Raw genomic sequence first — 20,000 nt, 5'->3', positions numbered from 1 at the left:
GAGAAAGTGTAGTGGTTACAGAGCGAAGATGTTTTTCACGGGTGTCATTAAAGGTGTTCAGCTCAGCAGCAGCTCAACCTAAGAGGGGGTGTAGGCCTAGAGGTAATTCTGTGATCACGGTAAGGTGGACTGTGCCATGTGGTAGCAGGTTTTTAAATAAAGGCATTCAGAACAGAATTGATAGTTTATCCACCTCTTATTTACCACTACACCCTGCTTAGGTTGAGCTGCCGCTGAGTGCCTCACATTGAGCAGGCGAAATATTTCTCCGGACAGGCCTGGCTTGAAAAGTGGCATAGCAACAGGAGATAGAAAGAAAATGGTCAATGCCATTCTCTGCTTATTATTGTCACAATCACACACCCCCATATCAACGAATTAGCCAGTTGTTTTTTCAACACCAAAGCATCTTCAACACCAAAGCATCCTCAAGCCCAAGCTTGCCGACCAGAGGCGTAATGCACTCTAAAATAACTGCTTTAATGGAAATGTCAATCCTCTTAGCAACATACATGTAGCGTTTCATAAACCATGGAAGTGGAGACTGCTGGTCAAATTATGCCCGGTGCTTCTTTCACTCGTCTGACAATTTGCTACGAAATTTATGAAGGAACCACGGACTGACAAAAAAAAGAAAACATTTTCGCACTCAGGAGGACATACACGTTAAGTTCATCTGTTTGCATCTCTCCAGCGTGTGTTGCTGACCTAACCTACCCAACAGGGAAGTGAATAGTCTTGCTTGCCAGTCTTTCCCAGTTAGGTACTTTGCAAACCGCATATTCTGTTTTTTTGAATGTCGGCGACTGGCCACATAGAAAAAAACACATCTGTAAATGCATTCATAATACGTGCGTGCCTGAGATGAAACCAGCAGAAATATGCGTGGAGCAACTGTCTCTTAATTAATAGGGGATTTCACTTTCCACATACATTTAAAAAAAAAAAACAAGTCAATGGTTTTACAATGTTTCAGTCAAGCTTTGGTTGGTTTACAACAGAACGTATGCAAAATGTAAAGTAGCCTAATGGATTAACTTTAAATTTGCTGTGCTGTATATGGCACAATAGATGCACATAGTAAATTATATAAAGTAGGCCTATTAAAATATTTAAACAGCTTTAGTCTACCTTTGAAATAAATATAAAAGGGAATCCAGTCCAGTACACATGTCTTTGGCAAGTACACAGGTGGAGAACAGTCAGTCTCAGCCAGTAGCACAACCAGATATGTACAGCCAGCTTCAAAAGCAAGCAGCCCAGACCCTAAAATTGGGCATTTATAGCTGTGAAGGTGATTCACACACAATTATTTTTCTTTCCCCAGAAAACTATATTTGGTAACCTCTGTAGACATTCAAAATGGGGTGGGTGTTAAAGTTAAAAATGAAGATTTTTTACTTTAAATAAAGTTAAAGTAAAAAAATGCATAAAACAGTCTAAAACTTTTTTGCCGTGGTATAGTCTTTTTCTATTAAGATGTCTTGAAAAGGTCTTAAAAGTCTTTACTTATGTGAAAGTCAAAAGTAGAAATGTTTCAGTAATCATTTTACAGTTGTTGTTTAAAAAAAAATAAAAATAAAAATACAGTACTGTGTTACTGATCCCACCTTCAATTGGGTTCTGGCCACATTCAGTTACCTCAACTACATCAAACAATGTCCTCCCAGACTAAGAAAAGGGTAAAATATCACCTTGTGTGTCGTGTGTTTTGCATTTTGAATAGATGTGTTTTCCCAATGATTACAAGAGATTGTCTAATGTAAGAAACAGTGTGTAGTGTTTCGCAATAAGTGTGTTGCAGAATTGCAAAGTAGAAAGTCTGTTTAAGGTAAGATTACACTGTTACAACAATTTTAGGTTCTAAGGCTTTGGTCTAAGCATTCATTTTTAGTGTGTAAGCAATGGGCAAAAACTGTAGTATACTGTATTCATCAACTGTTCTTATACAATTGTATTGTGGTACATTTCCACCAGACTAAGGACTAGACTACAGAGAGCAAAAACTAAATCTCAGCCCACCATTACATTACAGCCGTTTGGCTGTTAACATAATGCTGAAGCAAATCAATACCGTAACTCCTCCATTTGACTCTCACACCAAATGTAATTCTCTCTCAGTCGTTGGACTCATCCACTGCGTTCGATACGTGAAATACATTTCCCCGCCACATTGGACAGGCCAGGCAAGACTAGCCACCGGTCCGAGTGTTTATTTTGGCGTTCTTTGTTCGAGCATTAGCACGCTCCATTACAGAAGAGCCAAGGAGCGGCAAGGCCCTGGACTCTCTGTGTTTATCAGCCATTAGCGTCAGTGGTGGTGGCGGCCATGTCGTATCTGGAGGTGGCTGCAAGTCCAATGAGCCATTTAAAGAGGGTCAGCGACTTCCTCGCTCCGGGGGAATGTTAACAGGGTGCTGGAATGCGGGCAGAATGTGCGGCATGCGAGGGAAAGACCATTAAATGCCCCATTGATTGCATGTACAGCAGCAGCAGTGACAGAGAAAGCCAAAAAAAAACGAAAGGGAGGAAGGGAGAGAGGGAGGGGGAGAGAGAGAGAGAGAGAAGGTTGGTGTTGGTCTCATTTTTGCAAACATTAATTCAACATACTGACACATTGAAACAGAAAATAAAAACCACACACTGGCACACAGTGACACAAACACACTCACACATACATGCACAAACACTCACTTACACACACATGCTTACACATACACAGTATCCCATATAAAGACAACACATGCATGCACATACACACAGTCACACATACATGTACACAGACACACAAATGACTTTCATGGAGTTGTATGCATATTTACATACAGTATACTGTGTACAGTCACACACATACTCACACACACACACATAGATATATTTAATTGACACATTGACATTCACACATATTTATACATATACACACCATCTATGCCGGACAGACAGACAGACACACCAACACACACACACACACACCCACACCCACAGTTTGTAGTCACTCTCTGCATGTGACTAACCATCACATGCAGCAACTCACCAGTGGATGATGTGCCAGCCACACAGTCCTTTAGTTGGCCACCCAGGCTGCAACAGTCTATTGACAAATACTTTCCATTAAGGAAAGGTTAATCTTGTTTAACGGCTAGCAAGGGGAAGGCCCTCTGCAGGCTCTAACCATGACAAACGAGGGGGAGGAACCTGAGATGCCCACGTGAAAATGCTGGATGTGTGTGTGTGTGTGCACGCTCGTGCCTGTACTTTAACTGGATCAGCAGCAGCCACAAAATGGTTTGTTAAACCACAAATCACAACTCTGAGAGCTTGCATGCCTGCCTTTCACATTTGAACAAATTATGTGTGTGTTTGTGTGAGAGAGAGAGAGAGAGAGAGAGAGAGAGATAGATAGAGGGAGAGAGAGAAAGAGAGAGGAAGGAGTATAAGAAATAGACAGAGAAAAAAAGAATGAAAAGAGGTCAGGAAAGTTGGGGGACTAGTGCTACTGTGCAGGGCTCACTGGAGCGTGGACGTTGTCGGACAGTATTGAATGGCCGGAGGCGTGATAAGTTTTCATATTTGGGTGACAGCGGTGTGCGCCGGTGGGCATTAATCAAGTGCTGTCACCTGCCAGGCCGCTGGATGGACGCTAAATCAATGGCGTGACATTGAGCTCCATATATCTGCTGGACACTGCTCAGCTCCAGCTGTTTATCCTGGATACCCCCTTGCCTCTCTCGCTCACTCTTCCACATCTCTCTCTCCATCTCCGTCCTCACTTTTATGTGGCTAATTCTAAATTATGGTAATGATGGTCCCGTTTTCATGGAGGAGGATTGGTAATTACAGTGAAAAATGTCAGCCGGGGCTTGCTGTAGTCAGGGTTAGGTTTTGGCATGTGCTCCTGTGGTTCAGCTGTTCCAGCCCTGAGGTCCTGTAAGCAGCAAAGTCAAGGGTCTGACTCCCCAGCGAGCAGACATGCTGTTAAAATGGCTCCCTGTTCACATCCTGCTTGGCTTTGCACAGAAGTGCCTGCTGGATGAATATAGGATGAGAAAATGAAGGTGTAAAAGTTGGGTCTCTGGGTCTGTCCATCCTTCTTCCCACTTTGTCCTCCCTCCATCTTTACCCCCCTGTACTGCCTGCTCTCTCATTCTCATATCCCCACTGGGATCACAGCTGATCCTGTCAAATGACATTCTTGATGGCATTTGTATGTCTCACTCCTCTGGAGAAGGTCACCTCCAGCTTGTTTGCAGTGTGCTGAAGTGGTTGAAGAAATGTGTGCATGTGCATCTTTGGGTATAGGTGTGATTATTTTTTGTATGGCCACCAGGTCACAAAAAAGTTCAAAACTAATTGTGGCAAACATATCCACCCGCCCAAATGACTACAAAAGCACAGCCATCTCACATGCCATCCCCCTTTCCCAGTAGAGCCAGGAAAGACACTGCAACCAAATTGCTCTAGTATTCAAATGTTTATTAAAACAAATCAAGGTGCAAAGGAGATATTTTTTCCCCTGGCAATCACCAAGTCACCACAACCTAAGAGGGAAATCATAGATTAGACCAAGAAAATGTGGACTTCACAGTATAGATGCAAAATAAAGACAATGGGTCCTACCTCCTGGTTTTGGGTCCTTCACTACTGCTTAGGGGGATAGCCCTTAGCAACGCTCTTGCGCTTATTTGGTACACTGCTTAGAGCAGCTGGAGCCTTCTTAGGAGGAGCTGGAGCCTTCTTGAGGGGAACTATGCGGGGAGGAACCATTCTTTCAAAGGCTACGTCAGTCCAAGCATTTTTGCCATGCTCGTAATGGGTAGAGAAGTGAGTCACAGTGCCAACTGGAAGCTGTCCAGTAATGAACATCTGAAAGAACTGGTCATCCCACTCTGGGTAGGGATAACCGTGACCAAAGGTCTCCAGGTCACTGGGCAGAGGGGCGCTAGCTTCCGAGACAAGGATTTCTAGGGTGCTGGGCTCAGCATTAACTGGGAGAGGTAGCAATCCACCATCATGGAACTCAGATGCCTCATTACCAGACTCAAAAACAGAAAGACGCTGAATGACTTTGCCTGGTTTGTAAGGAATTTTGGAAGATAGTGTAGGAAATTGTTGTGGCAGCAGGAATGTAATGGGCTCCTCGAGCACATACACAGGAGCTTCGGCAACAGGACCCTCGGCAACAGGACCCGGCAGAGGCTTCTTTGGGCTTGCTTGAGGTTTGGTAAGGACAGGGGACCAAACTGCACCTTTGCTTGGCGCAGGCGCATAAACTATGGGGGCAGCAGCAGACTCTACAGATGCAGAACTAGTTTGAGGTCCAAAGGCCCGAGTTCCAGCTGAGGTCACTGGAGACTCTTGGCTGGTCTGTGTGTGCTGCTCAGGGGTCTGAGGTGGACCTTGCTGCTGGTAATAAGGGGACCCGGGATAAAGCATGTAACGTGGGTCAATCATCTGGTCAGGGTCAGGCTGAGAATGCCAAGCATAAGGTCCTTAAATAAAAAGGAAGAATACTTAAGAGCACAGCTGAAAAATCATATAATAGGTTATTTTGAAACACCACACATAGGCTAAGACTTTACCTTCACCTTCAATTGGATAACCACAGACATTCCAGACCATGATAGTCAAAAGCCATGACCTGAAAAACAATTCCACATATATTTTGCTGCAAATCCTGTAGGTCAACTACTTTTTCATGTTACAGGACTGTTAAAGCCTCATAATTACATCATGAAAGTATACTTATACAAAAGTAAAACAAAGACTTCCTTACCACAAAGCTAACATAACTCCCATGATGACGAGACACACACCTGTTCCACCAAACAAACTGGGACAAGCGCTACAGTAGTGTGTCTTCTGAGGCCTGCTGAGGAGAATATATAGGAAGGAGCCAGCAGACCTCAGCCAATCAAACGCTTTGATCACTAATGACAAACAGCTGAAAATGATCACTTTGGCCTTCAATCATTTGTGGCCATTTATTCAATCATTTATGCACATGGTTTTCATGCAGGACTTTATTACCAGGATGTCAGCTCTCAAAAAACCCACCATATAAATGCATGGGTTTAGTTTGTAACGCCAATAGACCTTTAAAGTTTGCCTACAAAAAGGAACCAAAGCGGCCATCTTTGCCCTTTTAAGGAGATCCAGGTGTTAATTGAAGCTAACTACCTATGGCAAGTTGCATTGTAAGTTAGGGGTAGCAAAGATCAAAGTGTGTCGTCTTCATGTACCGAAGATCACAGTATCCACTCCAAGTCTGAGGACAAAACTGTGTAGAGCAAATTGGCTACATTTCCGATTTCTTCGTCCCCACAAGAGTTTAACAGTTGCAATAAATCCCCATGTTATTTTCCAATGGGAAAAATACCAGATCTCCTTATATGGTCAAAGATGGTATCTAATTTGTAGGCAAACTTCAGAGGGCTATGTGAATATGGATAAAACGTGCTATATTCTCTTTTAATAGACTTTTGTGTGCAGTTACAAAGTTCCTAGTTAAATATCTTCTATAAAAGACATACTGGACAGAGAAGCCGTACTGCATTGTCAGATGCTTTAAACTAAACTTAAATGTAAAAATAAAAATCGTTAAGTATTATTTCGAAAAGAGCATGTTCAGGATGCTACCAGCCGCCTCTGCATACACAAGAGAGAGTGTGTGTTTGTGAGAGAGAGTGTGTCAGTGTTTGCATATATGAGCCTGATTCTGTCTGTGTGTGTGTGTGAGAGAGAAGAGAGAGTCATGCATGCTGTTGTCACCTGGCCCAGTGGCGTAGTGCTGCTGTCACCTCCTCTGTCCCCTCCTCTGGCCCATGCTGTCACCTCCTGTTCGGGCATTAGGGACATGCCAACGAGTCTGGTGCTGGTGGCTCTTACACTCAGCACTCCCTTTCTCAACGGGAATGAGAGGGAGAGAGAACGAGAAAGAGAACAAGAGGGTGAGAAAGAGAGATAAATAGACAGCAGGTAAAGGAGATATGGAGAAGCAGTGTTTCCTCCATAGCAGCAGAGCATGCTTTCTTAAATAATTCTTACATTTCTGATAATGAAAATGCTCGTAATTTTCCCAGGTTTGTATTAACCTTGGGCAAACAGGGCTGTGGTGAAGCATCCTATGGAGCCCATCGTCTGTCCTGGCACTTAGGATGACAACATGCCATCATGCTTGAGTGGACTCTCCATTTCTGGAGCAATGATCTCATTGCGTTTGTTTAACATGGCTTGTTTCATTCTTGTTAGGAAGAGATAATGACAATGCGTTTTCGTCGAGCAAGCAAGCCTCGCTTGGAAGTACGCACCCGGCAGCTAGAAAAGCGCACGTTGATTGGCATCCGCCGTGCGAGGCTTGTGTAAACATGAGCACAGGAGAATGGATCCACCCTCAGACACCTCTGCCTCCTTACATACTGTACCTCTCTCCCCACACCCTTGTTCGCATGCATGGTTGCATGATTCAGTCACAGGGAGAGACGAACAGGCTCTTTGCATCTGTGCCTCTGGTGTGTGTGTGTGTGTACACATGTGTGTGTTTGTGTGTGTGTGTATGTGTGTTTGTGTGTGTGTGTGTACACATGTGTGTGTGTGTGTTTGTGTGTGTACACATGTGTGTGTGTGTACACGTGTGTGTGTGTGTGTGTGTGTGTGTGTGTATGTTGGCGCTAATCCGTTCATTCTCTCCTACTTTCTATTGAAAGCTGTTGCTCCCCCCTGTGAGTCTGCCTCCATGATTGTGCCGTCGGCTCTGCGCTAGAGAATCTGTGCCACTTTGAAAGACACTTTCACTACAGACGCAGCCTAAAAGCAACTGACAAGCAGGCTGGATGTAAAGATATTTATTGCTTCAACAAGGCCTCCATGTAACAGTAAACCATGATGTTGCCATGTGTGGAGATGTTAGTGAGTTAGCAACCAAAGCCCGAGCCCAATAACTACAAGCTCAGATTTTAATCAAGAATTGCAGGCCCCTGGGAGCCATCATCCAAGTTGTTTGAACACTCTGTTTACATCACACACAAATTATTTATCCCGTCCTTTGTTGTGAGGTGGTTACAAAAACTGCAAAACATGAGTGTTGATTTAGCCCAGGCTCATTGCAGACAGTGAGTATTCCCCATGAGAGCGCAGCTTGCACGTGCCTCCTTTTGGCACACTGAACCCTCACTTCTCCACCACCCTCCTTGAGAACTCTCCAGTGTGTTCCTGCGACTGTTATCGTGCTCTGCCGCATGAATGAGAACAACCCCTTGTGTTCGTGCCCCCCCCCCAATCCCCCCCCCTTGTAGTAGCTCAATAATTAATCGCGGCCTCATGCATGTGGTCGTGTGCGAGGCATGTTATTTCAACCGTGAGCACATCCCTTGCGCCGTAAGCAAGCCTCACCTCTCCGTAGGAGCGGAGAGTACACGTATGTCATGGTTTGCAAGTCTGCTCAAGCATGGCTGAGTGGAGATGTCAGTTCCTTAACAGAGTTAAGCAGGACAGTTAGCATATAGCATCTGTGGTCTTGGATGACTTTCAAGGTAGTAAGAATGCATGCTATGTAAAAAGTAGCATAGGCTATGTGAAATGTGTAACTGTTGAACCTATTCCTAGTACAAATAGCAGAATGTTATTTGTACTAGGATGATGATGATAAAAAAAAAAAAACTGCATACATTAGACGTTTGATTATCTTTTCTGCAGCAGCAAAATTATTTGGAGATTAGTCTCCCGGGATGATTCAGTGTTATTTTATTTTAGCCAGGGAAGATGTGTCAATTTTTTTTCAATAGGCTAACCACAAAACAAAACAACCTGGCAGAGGTGGCCTTTATAGTAACTTAACTAAACTAGTTCTAGCCACTTAAAAATCTCAAAATAGTTATACTAATATATCCTATAACCTATAACATTAGGAACCTAAACAAGTGGATGTATAGCAAAAATATGATATGGAGCCAAGCACCAGGTCACATTTCCAGGTGTTCCATTGGTAGCCCCATGTGTTATAGTAGAAATGTTCTGGGATGTGCTTCTGTCCAGTTGGTGTCAGCTGCCTGGGAACCGGTATATAACACTTTTTCTGATGAAATTGCTAACACTGTTGGCTTCCACCCTGCAAATGCGCGGAAGCGTTGTTTGGGTTCTTAATGTGTGGTGTAGCTGGCGTTGGCATGTGTTTGTGTGAGGGTGTATGAGGGTGTTGGGTTACGTCTGCAGGGCAGGAAGAGGTTAGCGGTTAGTGTGTCTGTGTGATGTCCTGTCGCGGCGCGTTGTCTTCGGCACCTCCACCGTCAGTGCGACAGGAGCCTGGGGGTCTTTGGGGGAGTGCACCAGCAGAAAGATGTCGGGCGATGCGGGGAAGAGTGTCCTCTCAGGAGTTGCCGCTGATATCTGGCTGCGTCAACAGCTGGGCCAGGCTCTGCACACTGCCCACCTCCTCCTCCTTCCATTACCCCCCCCCCCCCCCTCCTTCACACACACACACCTTCATCATCCACACAAGCGCTGATGTTTCTATCCATCTCTCAGCCCCCCCACGGACTGCTCCAGAGCTCAGCTGGCTGCAGTATGGCCAAACATCTATTTCTGGGGACGTTTTTTTTTATGATGTAAGGGAGCATGGTCATACTTCTATTTTAGAAAGATTGCAGTGAATTTATTGTGCAGGTCTATGCTGTGAGCTCCAGACCTGCCTGAGTCTGAGGCTGTGACAGTACCAAGGTCGCGGATTCAGGAGTAGGCCTACTCTATTTACAAACTACACTGGAGATTCACTTGGTTCTAGATCATGAAGCAGTGCACTGAGTGATGAGTGAGTGAGTTGATGAGTGATGGTTATGCAGCTATTGCCACATTAAGATAATGGAGCATATTGAGGAGGGGAAGTGAATACATACATCTTGCACATACGTCTTATGCTTTCAAACAGAAAGATAAAATCAATTCTGATCAATTTTTATATTTGCAGATATCCAAAGAAATGAGCTAAATCTATATTTTTTATATTTTAAACATAAGGAATACTGATGAAATAGCTCACTTTTCTGATGCTCTCCGGTAAAGAAAAAAACAGCTTTGAAAGCTCCTGGCCCATATCTGCTACAGAGGGCTAGGGATGAGATTCATCAGCATTTAGAAGGTAATTGAACTGCTGAAGCCCCGTTTTGTCTGGCGAGGCGCTGCTAACTATTGTGATTGATAGGTGGTGAATTACTGTTCTCCTTCAACAAGTGCTACCCATCTCACTCCTCTTATCGGGGCCTCTTTAAAAGAGTCTCAGGCACTACCGGCTCCCTGAGGCATTCCGGCTGATGCGTGTGACTGCCTCGCGCCGCCTCGCCTGAGGGAGTGCACCAGAGAACGAGAAAGAAAGAGAGAGGGAGATAGACGGAGAGAATGAGAGAGAGAGAATGGGGTTGGGGGGGGGCTCTGCTAAAGAGCAGCATATGCCATTTCACAGTGTCCTTCACTGCTGCTCCTAATGGAGACTATTATCACGAGCGGACCTGCTGCTAATACCACACGACCCCTGTTAGCTGGTAAAGGCACAGGCTAGAATTGTCAAGGACATGAGATTTGCTTCCTTTTTAAATACACTCACCAGTAGTTACTTACATACCCTCCCTGCACATGCACAGTGAGTCCCTTTAAATGCAAATCTTCTGAACAAATGCATGGAACTATAGCTGCAGTATACTTAAGCAATAAGCCCCGAGAGGCCTTAGGTTACGCTGATTCTACAACAGCTAAGGGGCGTTGTTAGGCACGACACGCTAGCGGCTGTTGTATCACCATCAGCGTAACCTACGGACTCGAATGGCTTATTGCTTTTCTAAAACTGTTACTACAAATACCTGGCAAAGTTTCATAAAGTAAAGGTACAGCAACTAGAAATATAACGAGTTATTCCTAGATAATCATTCTTCCGCCAAGAAATATATTGCCTCTATCTGAATGGTTGCCAAGCAATATTGAGACGCAGCTACTTTAACTTTTGTATCAAGTTGTGGTAGCGCAGTAATATAGAACGGAATGCGGTCAAGGTGTATGTTTGTGCTGGATTTTACAAGGCATCGAACGTAATTCAGCCAATCACAATCGAGGACCGGAACTATCAGTTTTAGAATTAAGGATCTACTCTCCACCTCCACAGTCCACCCATGCAGCACAATGTGCACAGTCTGTATGCTGATGTGGAGCAGTGGCTGTTCCTCAGGCTGTCGTATCAGTCAGGAGGACTGCTTCTGTACTGGCTAGTCTTAGGCCTCTGTTCTGTCTGCTGCTGCCAGCGTGTGTGCCAGCGTCGGTCAGCCTAACAGGACAGCATGAGTTGTGATATCAGTGACTGGACCCCCCCAGGCTGCGCTAGTATTTTTTATCACTGACTTTGCACAAAAGACACACAGTCATAACAGAGGGTGGGGGTAGAATGGAGGGTGTGTGTGTGTGTGTGTGTGTGTGTGTGTGAGGCGGGGGGGGGGGGGGGGGGTGGGGGGGGTGGGGGGTGATGAGGGACCTGCCGAGATGTCACGAGTCATTTTTCACTTGACCCCTTCAAGTGCCGCTGGAGTTGCCGCTCGTCCTCTGCCACCTCTCTCTCTTGTCTTGGCCCCCGCGTCTGCTGCTGTGGATGCCTCTGCTGTGAGTTTCTCCAAACTGGGAGTGGAAATTCTCTCTTTTTGGGGGGGGGGGCTGAGGTAGAGCCGGTGGTGTGCGGAGGTAGAGCCGGTGGTGTGCGGAGGCTCGCTTTGTGTTGTTGACGGGGAGTTGTGTCTTTTTTTTCTGCCCGGCTCCTGACCGCTGAATTGCCTAAGCTCCCTGTGCGGTGGGAGCCAGCCTCCTGTAACAGCAGGACATGGTCCGTCTTAAATTGCTTTTTCACACCCCTCTGACCACTGGAAGGCCTTGCCCTGTTTCAATGTGTGTGAATGTGTGTGTGTGTGTGTGTGTGTGTGTGTGTGTGTGTGTGTGTGTGTGTGTGTATGCATGTGTTTTTGTGTGTGCTTAAGCATGTGTGTGTGAGTGTATGTGCATATGCACTTTTTTGCTTTTTTGTGTGTGTATGTGGTGTGTGTGTGCTTTGCTTTTCACTGGGCTCTCCCTCCCTGGCAATCCCCTTGACACGTGTAGCTATTTTCACATGTGGGCTGTTACTGCACATTCAGGGTCAGAACTTGAAGATTATGCAAACCCAGTTCAACTTCCCCAGTAATGCACATTGACATTATGCCCTGCCCCAGCAGAGGTATTGATGAAGCACATTGATATTTGCTGATGCTCTTTAGATGTTATGCTCACGGCCACAGTCATATTCACTCACTCTCTCCCACCAAAGTGTGAGGTCAGCACTTTCAGAGGATTGTAACTGATAGTCATTGTTTGTGGTTTTTGGAGGCTGGCACGCAAAAATCCTTGTTCCTGAAAACCTGTATTTTTTAGCATTATGGTTCAGAAGCAATTGGTCAAAGATGTACCGGTATGTTTTTTTTTACAGTGATATCCATTAAGGCTATGAGTCTGGCAATCCATCCAAATGGAACTCAAGATATTCCAAATACACATCTCTGGTCTTTCTTAAAATACTCTCTGTTTCAATGCAGCTTAACAATAGGTTATAAGACCATCTTTTTTGGATGGCTATATAGTGATTTTCTGAGGGATGTTTGATATTCACGTGTTGCCGTCGAGGCCGGCGCAGCTTCCTCTAAAAGCGCTTCCAACAATAGCGGAGCGGGCCGAAGCAAAAAGGGACTCCAGACTTGGCAGGCCTTGCGGTCGTGGGCGTAAATTCCTAATGATGCCAGCCACCCTCCTTGATGGATGTCCTTAAGTGTGTTTGCACAGCAAAATTTAATCGATTCCTAAATGTTAAATTGGGCTCTGGATCAATGTGCTTAAGATTTGGTCGATCAAAGGCATCAAAGCACCACGCGCCGTGAGACCTCCAGGTTATCACAGACATTTTTCCACTCTCTCTCGCTCTCTCTCTCTCTCTCTCTCTCTCTCTCTCTCTATCTCTCTTTCTCTCTTCCACTGTCTCTTTTCCTCCCCCTCCTCTCTTTCTTCTCTCCGCTGTCTTTTTTAGACGAGTGTGGTGAACAGAAGCGGCCAGGGCGACTTGGCTCTGTCTACCGTGCCTACATCTGGTCAACCCCCCCCCCCCACCCCCCCACACACACACACACACACACCCCAACCCCCCTCCCCCCCCCCCCCCCCACCCGACAGGATTCTATGACTAGCTGCCAGAGAAGCCATGCCAGGCTAGCCAGCTCATGCCAGGTTCAGGACAGTCACATAGACAGTGCCAGGCTGCCAAGGTTGCTCCTTTGTATCTTAGCCGACTACCTTTTTTTTCAGTTGTTGTTGTTGTTAGCATCAACACATCTATTGAAAGAAGCCCAGGTAGAAGGAACACCTTGCTCAGTTGAAGTGTGTTGATATTGAGCACCTGATAGTTCCTGAGGTTCTATGATCATCTTTGGCCTTGGTCTCTGGGCTGAGGCCCTGAGTTGCAGGCCGACTCCTTCTGTATCCATGCAGGTGACCCTAACCCATCTCCATGCATATTTATCTGTTTGCCTGACATTTCATTATCATTTGAATGCCATGTCTGTAAAGCTGTAATAAAGCCTCCATGTCCATATCTATTGGTGGAGCATCTCCAGTTGACAGCTATCATTTTGACCACCCAGACCTTGGCATTTTATGCACCCTAAGTCTGTGACTGCATAATATGTTGATAAATGTATCATTTATATCCTTTCTGTATGTACTATATGTATGGGGATTGCATCCTATTCTATCTATGCTTTATCCTGTCTTCTGCTTGACCTTCTACAAACAGTAGCAGTCAGCCAGGCAGCTGCTGGACCAAGGCACACACTAAAATGTGCAGAGACACACACACACACACACACACACACACACACACACGTACACACACGCAAAACTCTCCTCTCTCTCTCACTCTTGTGTTTGAGTCATGTCTCACTATGACAATCACATCAAGAGCTGAGCTGAAGTGAATAAATGGGCTAATCACTTTGCTCCCAAGTGTGTATGGGTGTCTCTGTGTTTGTGTTATGTATGTGTGTGTGTGTGTGTGTGATAGAGAGACGCACACACACAGAGAGAGAGAGAGGGAGAGAGAAAGAGAGAGAGAGAGATAGATACTGTACACTACTTATTACATGCTACTTAGCTAACAGGACATGCAGTTTAGCCAGATCGATTCTCATTAAATTGAGGTCTGGGGAATAAAGCTAAATTGTCATTTCCTGTGGTGACAACATCCCTTAACTCTCTCACCATATCGATATAGCACCAAAGATGTCACAGCACTGTTCTTTGATATATGCAACATTAACTGATTCACACATGCACAGGATAAAGTGGACTAATTAAATGGAGATATAAAAGAGCAATTTAATATACACAGCAGGTTAAAAGAAATGAAGTGAAATGAAATAGCTAAAACATTTAAATTATGCTATCAAAAGTAACTTGTTCATTGCTGCAGTTAATAAAAAAAAAATCATGTTTAAAAAATTAACGTTGAATAATGGGCGGGCAGTGATTGAGCCTTATTCACTTTCAGAGGCTGTAGTAAGTTCAGTTCTACAACTAGGATCAAGTCCATGATATCAAAATAAGCTAGACGACATAATGCACCCATTGATATCATTAGCATGCTAGCTAGAGGGAAAGAGAGCTAAAGAACGCTCCAAATCTATCCAACGTTATTGCAGGGGAAAAATTGGCAATCATTTTCAAAACAGGCATTTGAATTCTTTCTCTGTCTGTCTCTCCCTCTCTTGCTTTCTCTCTCTCCTTCTTTCTCTCTTTCTATTCCATGTGAATGCTGTTTGTTTACCTCTCTCCCTCTGTGTCTTTTATATCTGGACTATATATGGGCTATTGCGGAACTTGTTGACATTCCAACTGTTACCTAATTCATTGGTCTGGGGTTTGTTATAGTGCATAAGAAATATGCCTTTCAAGCTACCCAGTTGCCTTGTTCTGGGTAGAATATGTGTTTAAAATGAAAAAGATTAAAATTAGCATTTTAATTCTTTGATGATATTACATTAACTTCATGATATTACATTTCAATATCCATTATTAAAAGCTTGATTTTAAAGAATTGATTAATCACCGCAAAATTGTGTGATTAATTTATTTTCTCATCGTTTGACAGCCCTTATTTAAATACAACCCTCACAAAGGCATACATTCATTAATAGAACATTAAGTGAGTGCCTAATGGCAAAGGAAATATGAACATAAAAACATTAAGAAAGAACAAAGAAAGGCCTCAGGGAAGGTGGGGCTACATTTTCCCTGATAGTTTGACAGAAGTGTCACTTAAGTGGAAGATAATGGAAGAAGTGAAGAAGTGGCCTGTTCCCTTTTAATTCAGTCCAATTAAAGATTGGTGGAAAGCTGCCTAACAATAGGTGGCATTGGCCGAGGGAGTGTGTGCAGGTAACTGGTGGGGTCATTTTGACAGATTGCCATGAGAAAACAGCCGCTCCCTCCATTACCGACGGGGTCAGAGGTCACCTGCTACACCCCGGCACAGGAAATGGGGCCCATCCCTCAGCAGGGGGGTCAGGGGCGATTAACCTGACGTGTCCATCCCTGGGCCGGTGCGGAGGGACTGGCGAGCGGGCAGAGGTTGGCATGGACATGGCGCGGGGAGGTAATGCCCAGGGGGTGGGCAGCTGGAGTCTCTGTCTCTGTTTCTGATGTCATGGTCAAAGGTGGGCAGGGAAACTGGTTGTGGTAGTGGAGTTAGTGTGTGTGTGTGTGTGTGTGTGTGTGTGTATGTGTGTGTGTGTGTGTGTGTGTGTGTGCTTGTCGGCCCTGAGTAAAGGGGTTAATGAGACCTTTGAGAATGATGTTGTCTGCTACAAGTGTATGTACAGAAGTTGTGTGTGTGTTTGGGTGTAGGGGTTAATGAGACCTGCGGGAGCCATGCTGTGGTCTGTTAGGTGTGTGGTACATGTACAGTGTAAGTGTCAATGAGAGAGAGAGAGAGAGAGTGTGTGTGTGTGTGTGTGTGTGTGTGTGTGTGTGTTTGTGTGTGTGTGTGTGTAACAGAGTAACTAAAAAAGAGGTTTTCTATCGTTTTTGTGTGTGTGTTTGTTTGTGTGTGTGTGTGTGTGTGTGTGTGTGTGTGTTTGTAACAGAGTAACTTAGAGAGAGGTTTCAAACATTTCTGTGTGTGTGTGTGTGCGTGTGTGTGTGCGTGTGCATGCGTGTGTGCATATGTGCATGTCTGTGTGTGTGTGTGTGTGTGTGTGTGTGTGCGCGGTGTGTCCAGGGCCTCGGCAGTGAGCAGACGCTCACATAAGGCCGTTAATCATAACCCCAGGGCCCCTGAGAGTGCGCTGGAATGCTGGAAGGGTTGATGCAGCTTTGAACTTGGTACTTGGTGCAAGGTCATTTGTGCTTTTTTTTTTTCCTTTTTTTTTTTTTTTGGACAAACTGAGATCCAGACAGATGCTGAGGATGAGAGGAGCCAGAAGGACAAAAGCCAGGGAACCCATGAGACTGAAAGAGAGAGAGAGGGAGGGAGAGAGGGAGGGAGGAAAGGAGAAAATCCTCGGCACTAGACGCTCATCAATCCAAATTAGCAGGATCAGAGTATCAAATGTGGCTCCCTTGATTTTTACAGTAGATGGATTCATTGCTTAAACGCCTCGGGTCAGCATAGGAGTAGATGGATGATGTGCGTGTTCTTCAGATAGATAGATTTCCATCACACAGCCTGTATGACTACCGGTCTGACTGTGAAGAGGTTTTATTTTGCAGATCTCACAGACATCTTGGTGAATAGAGTGCTTTGCCTCAGCCTTAACCTGCATGAAACACACACCGACTGTTCTTTTGAAACTGAACGTTTTCACTTCCACCTCATCTTTGAGAGGGGAGAGTATGTCGATGTGGGAGCTCACCTTAAACCTCATTGTTTCGGTGCAAAAAACCTTGGGTTGGGCAGCTGAAACAAATCAGATGCTGGATGTGATTTTTTTTTTGTTTGTGGCCAGAATTATGACCCTTTCGCCCAGCCCTGAACGCTCAATAAAGAACTGGCCTTTGTCACAGATTGATGTCCCAGCCCGCCCCGCTGCACCATTCGTCGCTGTTTGCTGTTTATTTTATTACACGTCCACTCAATATCGCCCCCCCTCCCCGGGCCACCAGACAGGGGAGGCGGCGAGGGGGGAAGAGGGTTTAGCAAAAGATGCTTGTTTATTTATTTGATACTATTCCACGACCATCCGCGGAGCCTGCTGGGGTTTTAGTTTTGTAATTGGTTCGTTGTGTGGCGCGCCAGGCGCTAAATGAAACACGACGACTGGGACTCCAAAGGCTTCCTCATCGACGTCGTCCTCCTCATCCTCACAGTGGGGTGTTTTTTCCTTGGTAGACCCTTTGGTTGCAGGAACAGCCTCTCATGACCACACCTAGGGGTTTCCACTCTTTTGGGTAAAGTGTGGGGAGATGTGATTGTGTGTGTGTGTGTGTGTGTGTGTCTGTGTGTGTGTGTGTGTGTGTGTTTGTGTGTGTGTATTGTGTGTGTGTATTGTGTGTGTGTGTGGTGTTGGAGGCATAGCTGATGGGGTCCCAGGTATGTGTGTGGGGGGGGGGTGGTTATTACACATTTTACGACTCACATCAGGGAACACAGCACCTCCACGAATCTTCATTATATTTTCACACATTCACGCAGCCAGACGCCACCTCCCCAAACTCGCCGAGATTGGGAAACCCAGCCACCGAGGCTTCTCTGCCACACAAGGCATCTCAAGAACGCTGGCGAGACGTCTAGCAGGCTCTCTGGCCTGGTTTTGTGGTCTACAGAAAGGCGGACAGCAAATCCCCCCCCCCTCACCCCCCCCCCCCCCCCCCCCCCCCTCCCCTTCTCCCCTGCCTCCATAGGTAAAAGTTTGTACTTTTTAGAGGGCATTCTGTCTTGGGCAGAAGCCATTTCTGCCCTGAATTGGTTCAGCTGACAGTTGAGTTGTGTGTATAATCACCCCCAGTAATGGTCCCATTGGCTCCCAATTCCAGTGCTGCAGCAGGGCCTCTGATGTACATTAGCAGAACAGGTGGCCGGCAGGGTGTCATAGACGGAACATGCGGCCACTGTGTTTCGTCAGCTGCTTTCACTTAGCATGCTAGGGGTATGAATTAACCTCCTGTGCCACGACCCTGATGTGTAGAAGCATCTGTGGAGAGGGCCTGTTTTGAGTCGCAGCCAGTGGAGATGGACACTGGCATAGGGCGGTGTGGGAGTGTGATGGGTGTCAGCAGGCAAAATGACTGTTTGACCTGGAATTTGAATGGTGGGTTTTGCATGGGGGCTTCTGTATATGATGTGTTTGTGTATGTTTGTGTGGATATTCTTTCTCCTGGTTATACAACAGCAAACAGAATGTGTGTGTGTGTGTGTGTGTGTGTGTGTGTGTGTGTGTGTGTGTGGGTGGGTGTATGTGTATAATGCCTGTGTAATGATTGTGTATCACGTATGTTTGGTTGTGTGTGTATGTATGTGTGTCTGTTTGTGTGTGTGTGTGTGTGTGTGTGTGTGTGTGCACCCGTGCATGTGTGTGTGTGTGTGTGTGTGCCCGTGCATGTGTGTGCGCAAGCCTCATGATGGAAGGAGCTCATGTGTGAGCTAATAACTGGCATCTCCATCACCCCCAGCGCCCCCCCCCCCTCGCCCCCGTCTGGCCCCTGGCCCTGTCCTGTCCAGATGGACCCTCTTTCTCTCTCTCTCTTTTTTTGTTTCTCTCTCTCTCTCTCACTCTTTCTCTCTCTCTCACTCTCTCTTTCGCTCTCTTTCTCTCTCTCTCTCACTTTTTCTCTCACTCTTTCTCTTTCTCTCTCTCTTTCTCTCTATCAGGGCTTTGGATGGGGTGGAGGGGTAGAAAAGGGGGATGGTTGGGGGTTGGGTGGAGTGTTTTTATTTTTAAATGCTCACGCTTCAGCCGTTATCACAAACATCTGCTTCACCCGTACTGGGCTGCAACCCTCCACCCGCACCCGCCTCTGCCCAGGCTCGCCTCACTAATCACAGGCCAAACAGACAGGTGTAGCCCTGGGATGGAGCAGGCAGGAGTGGGGAGGAGTGGAGGAGTGGGGAGCTGTGGGGAGGAGTGGGGAGGAGTGGAGGAGGAGTGGAGGAGTGGAGGAGGAGATGGCAGACACTCTTATGCTAGATGGGTGGTGGGGATCCGTCCTGCTCTAAGAGACAGATAGTCTGATAATCCTGCTGAATACTGCAGCGTTAAGAGTTTTGGGCTCTTGTGAGTCATGGTGTGCACACACACACGCACGCACACACACACACACACACACACACACACACATATATACTTACACACACACATAGACACAGACACACACCCAATACACACACACCCAATACACACACACACACACACACACACACACACACACACACACACACACACATACACAGACAAAGAAACAGAGTTTGTTTAAGTAACAACGTGGGTTCAGAACAAGTGCAGTGCTTCGCACTTGTGAAACTCTTGAAAGAAGTGCTGTGGAGAGTGGGTATGAAATGCAAAGTGGAACACACAGTGATGTGAGCTCTCTCTCTCTCTCTCCCTCTCTCTCTCTCTCTCTCTCTCTCTCCCTCTCTCTCTCCCTCTCTCCTCCCTCTCTTCTCTCTCCGTGTGTCTCCTAGCAGTGGTGGAGTGTCGCATGGAGGCGGCTCCCAAGTTCTCCTCGGCCCTGCCGACGTACCTGCCCGTCTCCTGCCAGCTCCAGGGTGCCGCCGAGTCGTCCTTCTTCCTGCGCGAGGCCGGCCAGGAGGCGCTGCGCAACGGCAGCCTGCAGACGCGCAGCGAGCCCCTCTACGTCCACCTGCCCGAGGCCGCGGTCACCGGCGCGCCGCTCGCCGTCAACTGCAGCTACGCTAACCTGACGGCCGAGGCGGCCGTGCCCGCCGAGCTGTTCCAGGGCTCGGC

The 20,000-nt window shown here is 46.2% G+C and overlaps 2 protein-coding genes across 4 annotated transcripts in view; one reads left to right on the top strand and one right to left on the bottom strand.

Annotated features, from left to right (window-relative positions):
* The window catches only part of si:dkey-215k6.1 (transmembrane protein 132C), a 184,063-nt gene that overhangs the window by 42,995 nt on the left and 121,068 nt on the right, over window positions 1–20,000 (top strand). The window contains exon 2 of the mRNA XM_042101983.1: window positions 19,721–20,000. This exon is cut by the window's right edge and continues 723 nt beyond it. Coding sequence (XP_041957917.1) covers window positions 19,721–20,000 — 280 coding nt within the window. The remainder of the gene's footprint in view (window positions 1–19,720) is intronic.
* On the bottom strand, window positions 4,457–5,858 carry LOC121715934. Of its 3 annotated transcripts, XM_042101986.1 has the most exons (5): window positions 5,774–5,852; window positions 5,580–5,638; window positions 4,862–5,489; window positions 4,618–4,677; window positions 4,457–4,538 (listed from the first exon to the last, which is right to left on the bottom strand). In XM_042101986.1, exons 1-5 carry the CDS (start codon window positions 5,794–5,796, stop codon window positions 4,529–4,531), a joined length of 780 nt encoding a protein of 259 aa, XP_041957920.1. In that variant the 5' UTR covers window positions 5,797–5,852; the 3' UTR covers window positions 4,457–4,528. The 3 variants fall into 3 exon arrangements, with proteins under 3 accessions (XP_041957920.1, XP_041957918.1, XP_041957919.1); XM_042101984.1 differs by having other exon boundaries at window positions 4,618–5,489; window positions 5,774–5,858; XM_042101985.1 differs by having other exon boundaries at window positions 4,618–5,489; window positions 5,586–5,638.

The sequence above is a fragment of the Alosa sapidissima genome, chromosome 8 (assembly GCF_018492685.1).
Source record: "Alosa sapidissima isolate fAloSap1 chromosome 8, fAloSap1.pri, whole genome shotgun sequence".
Classification (NCBI taxonomy): Eukaryota; Metazoa; Chordata; class Actinopteri; order Clupeiformes; family Clupeidae; genus Alosa; species Alosa sapidissima.
The sequence above is the reverse complement of the archived record's forward strand: the minus strand, read 5'-3'. Positions and strand labels throughout refer to the sequence as shown.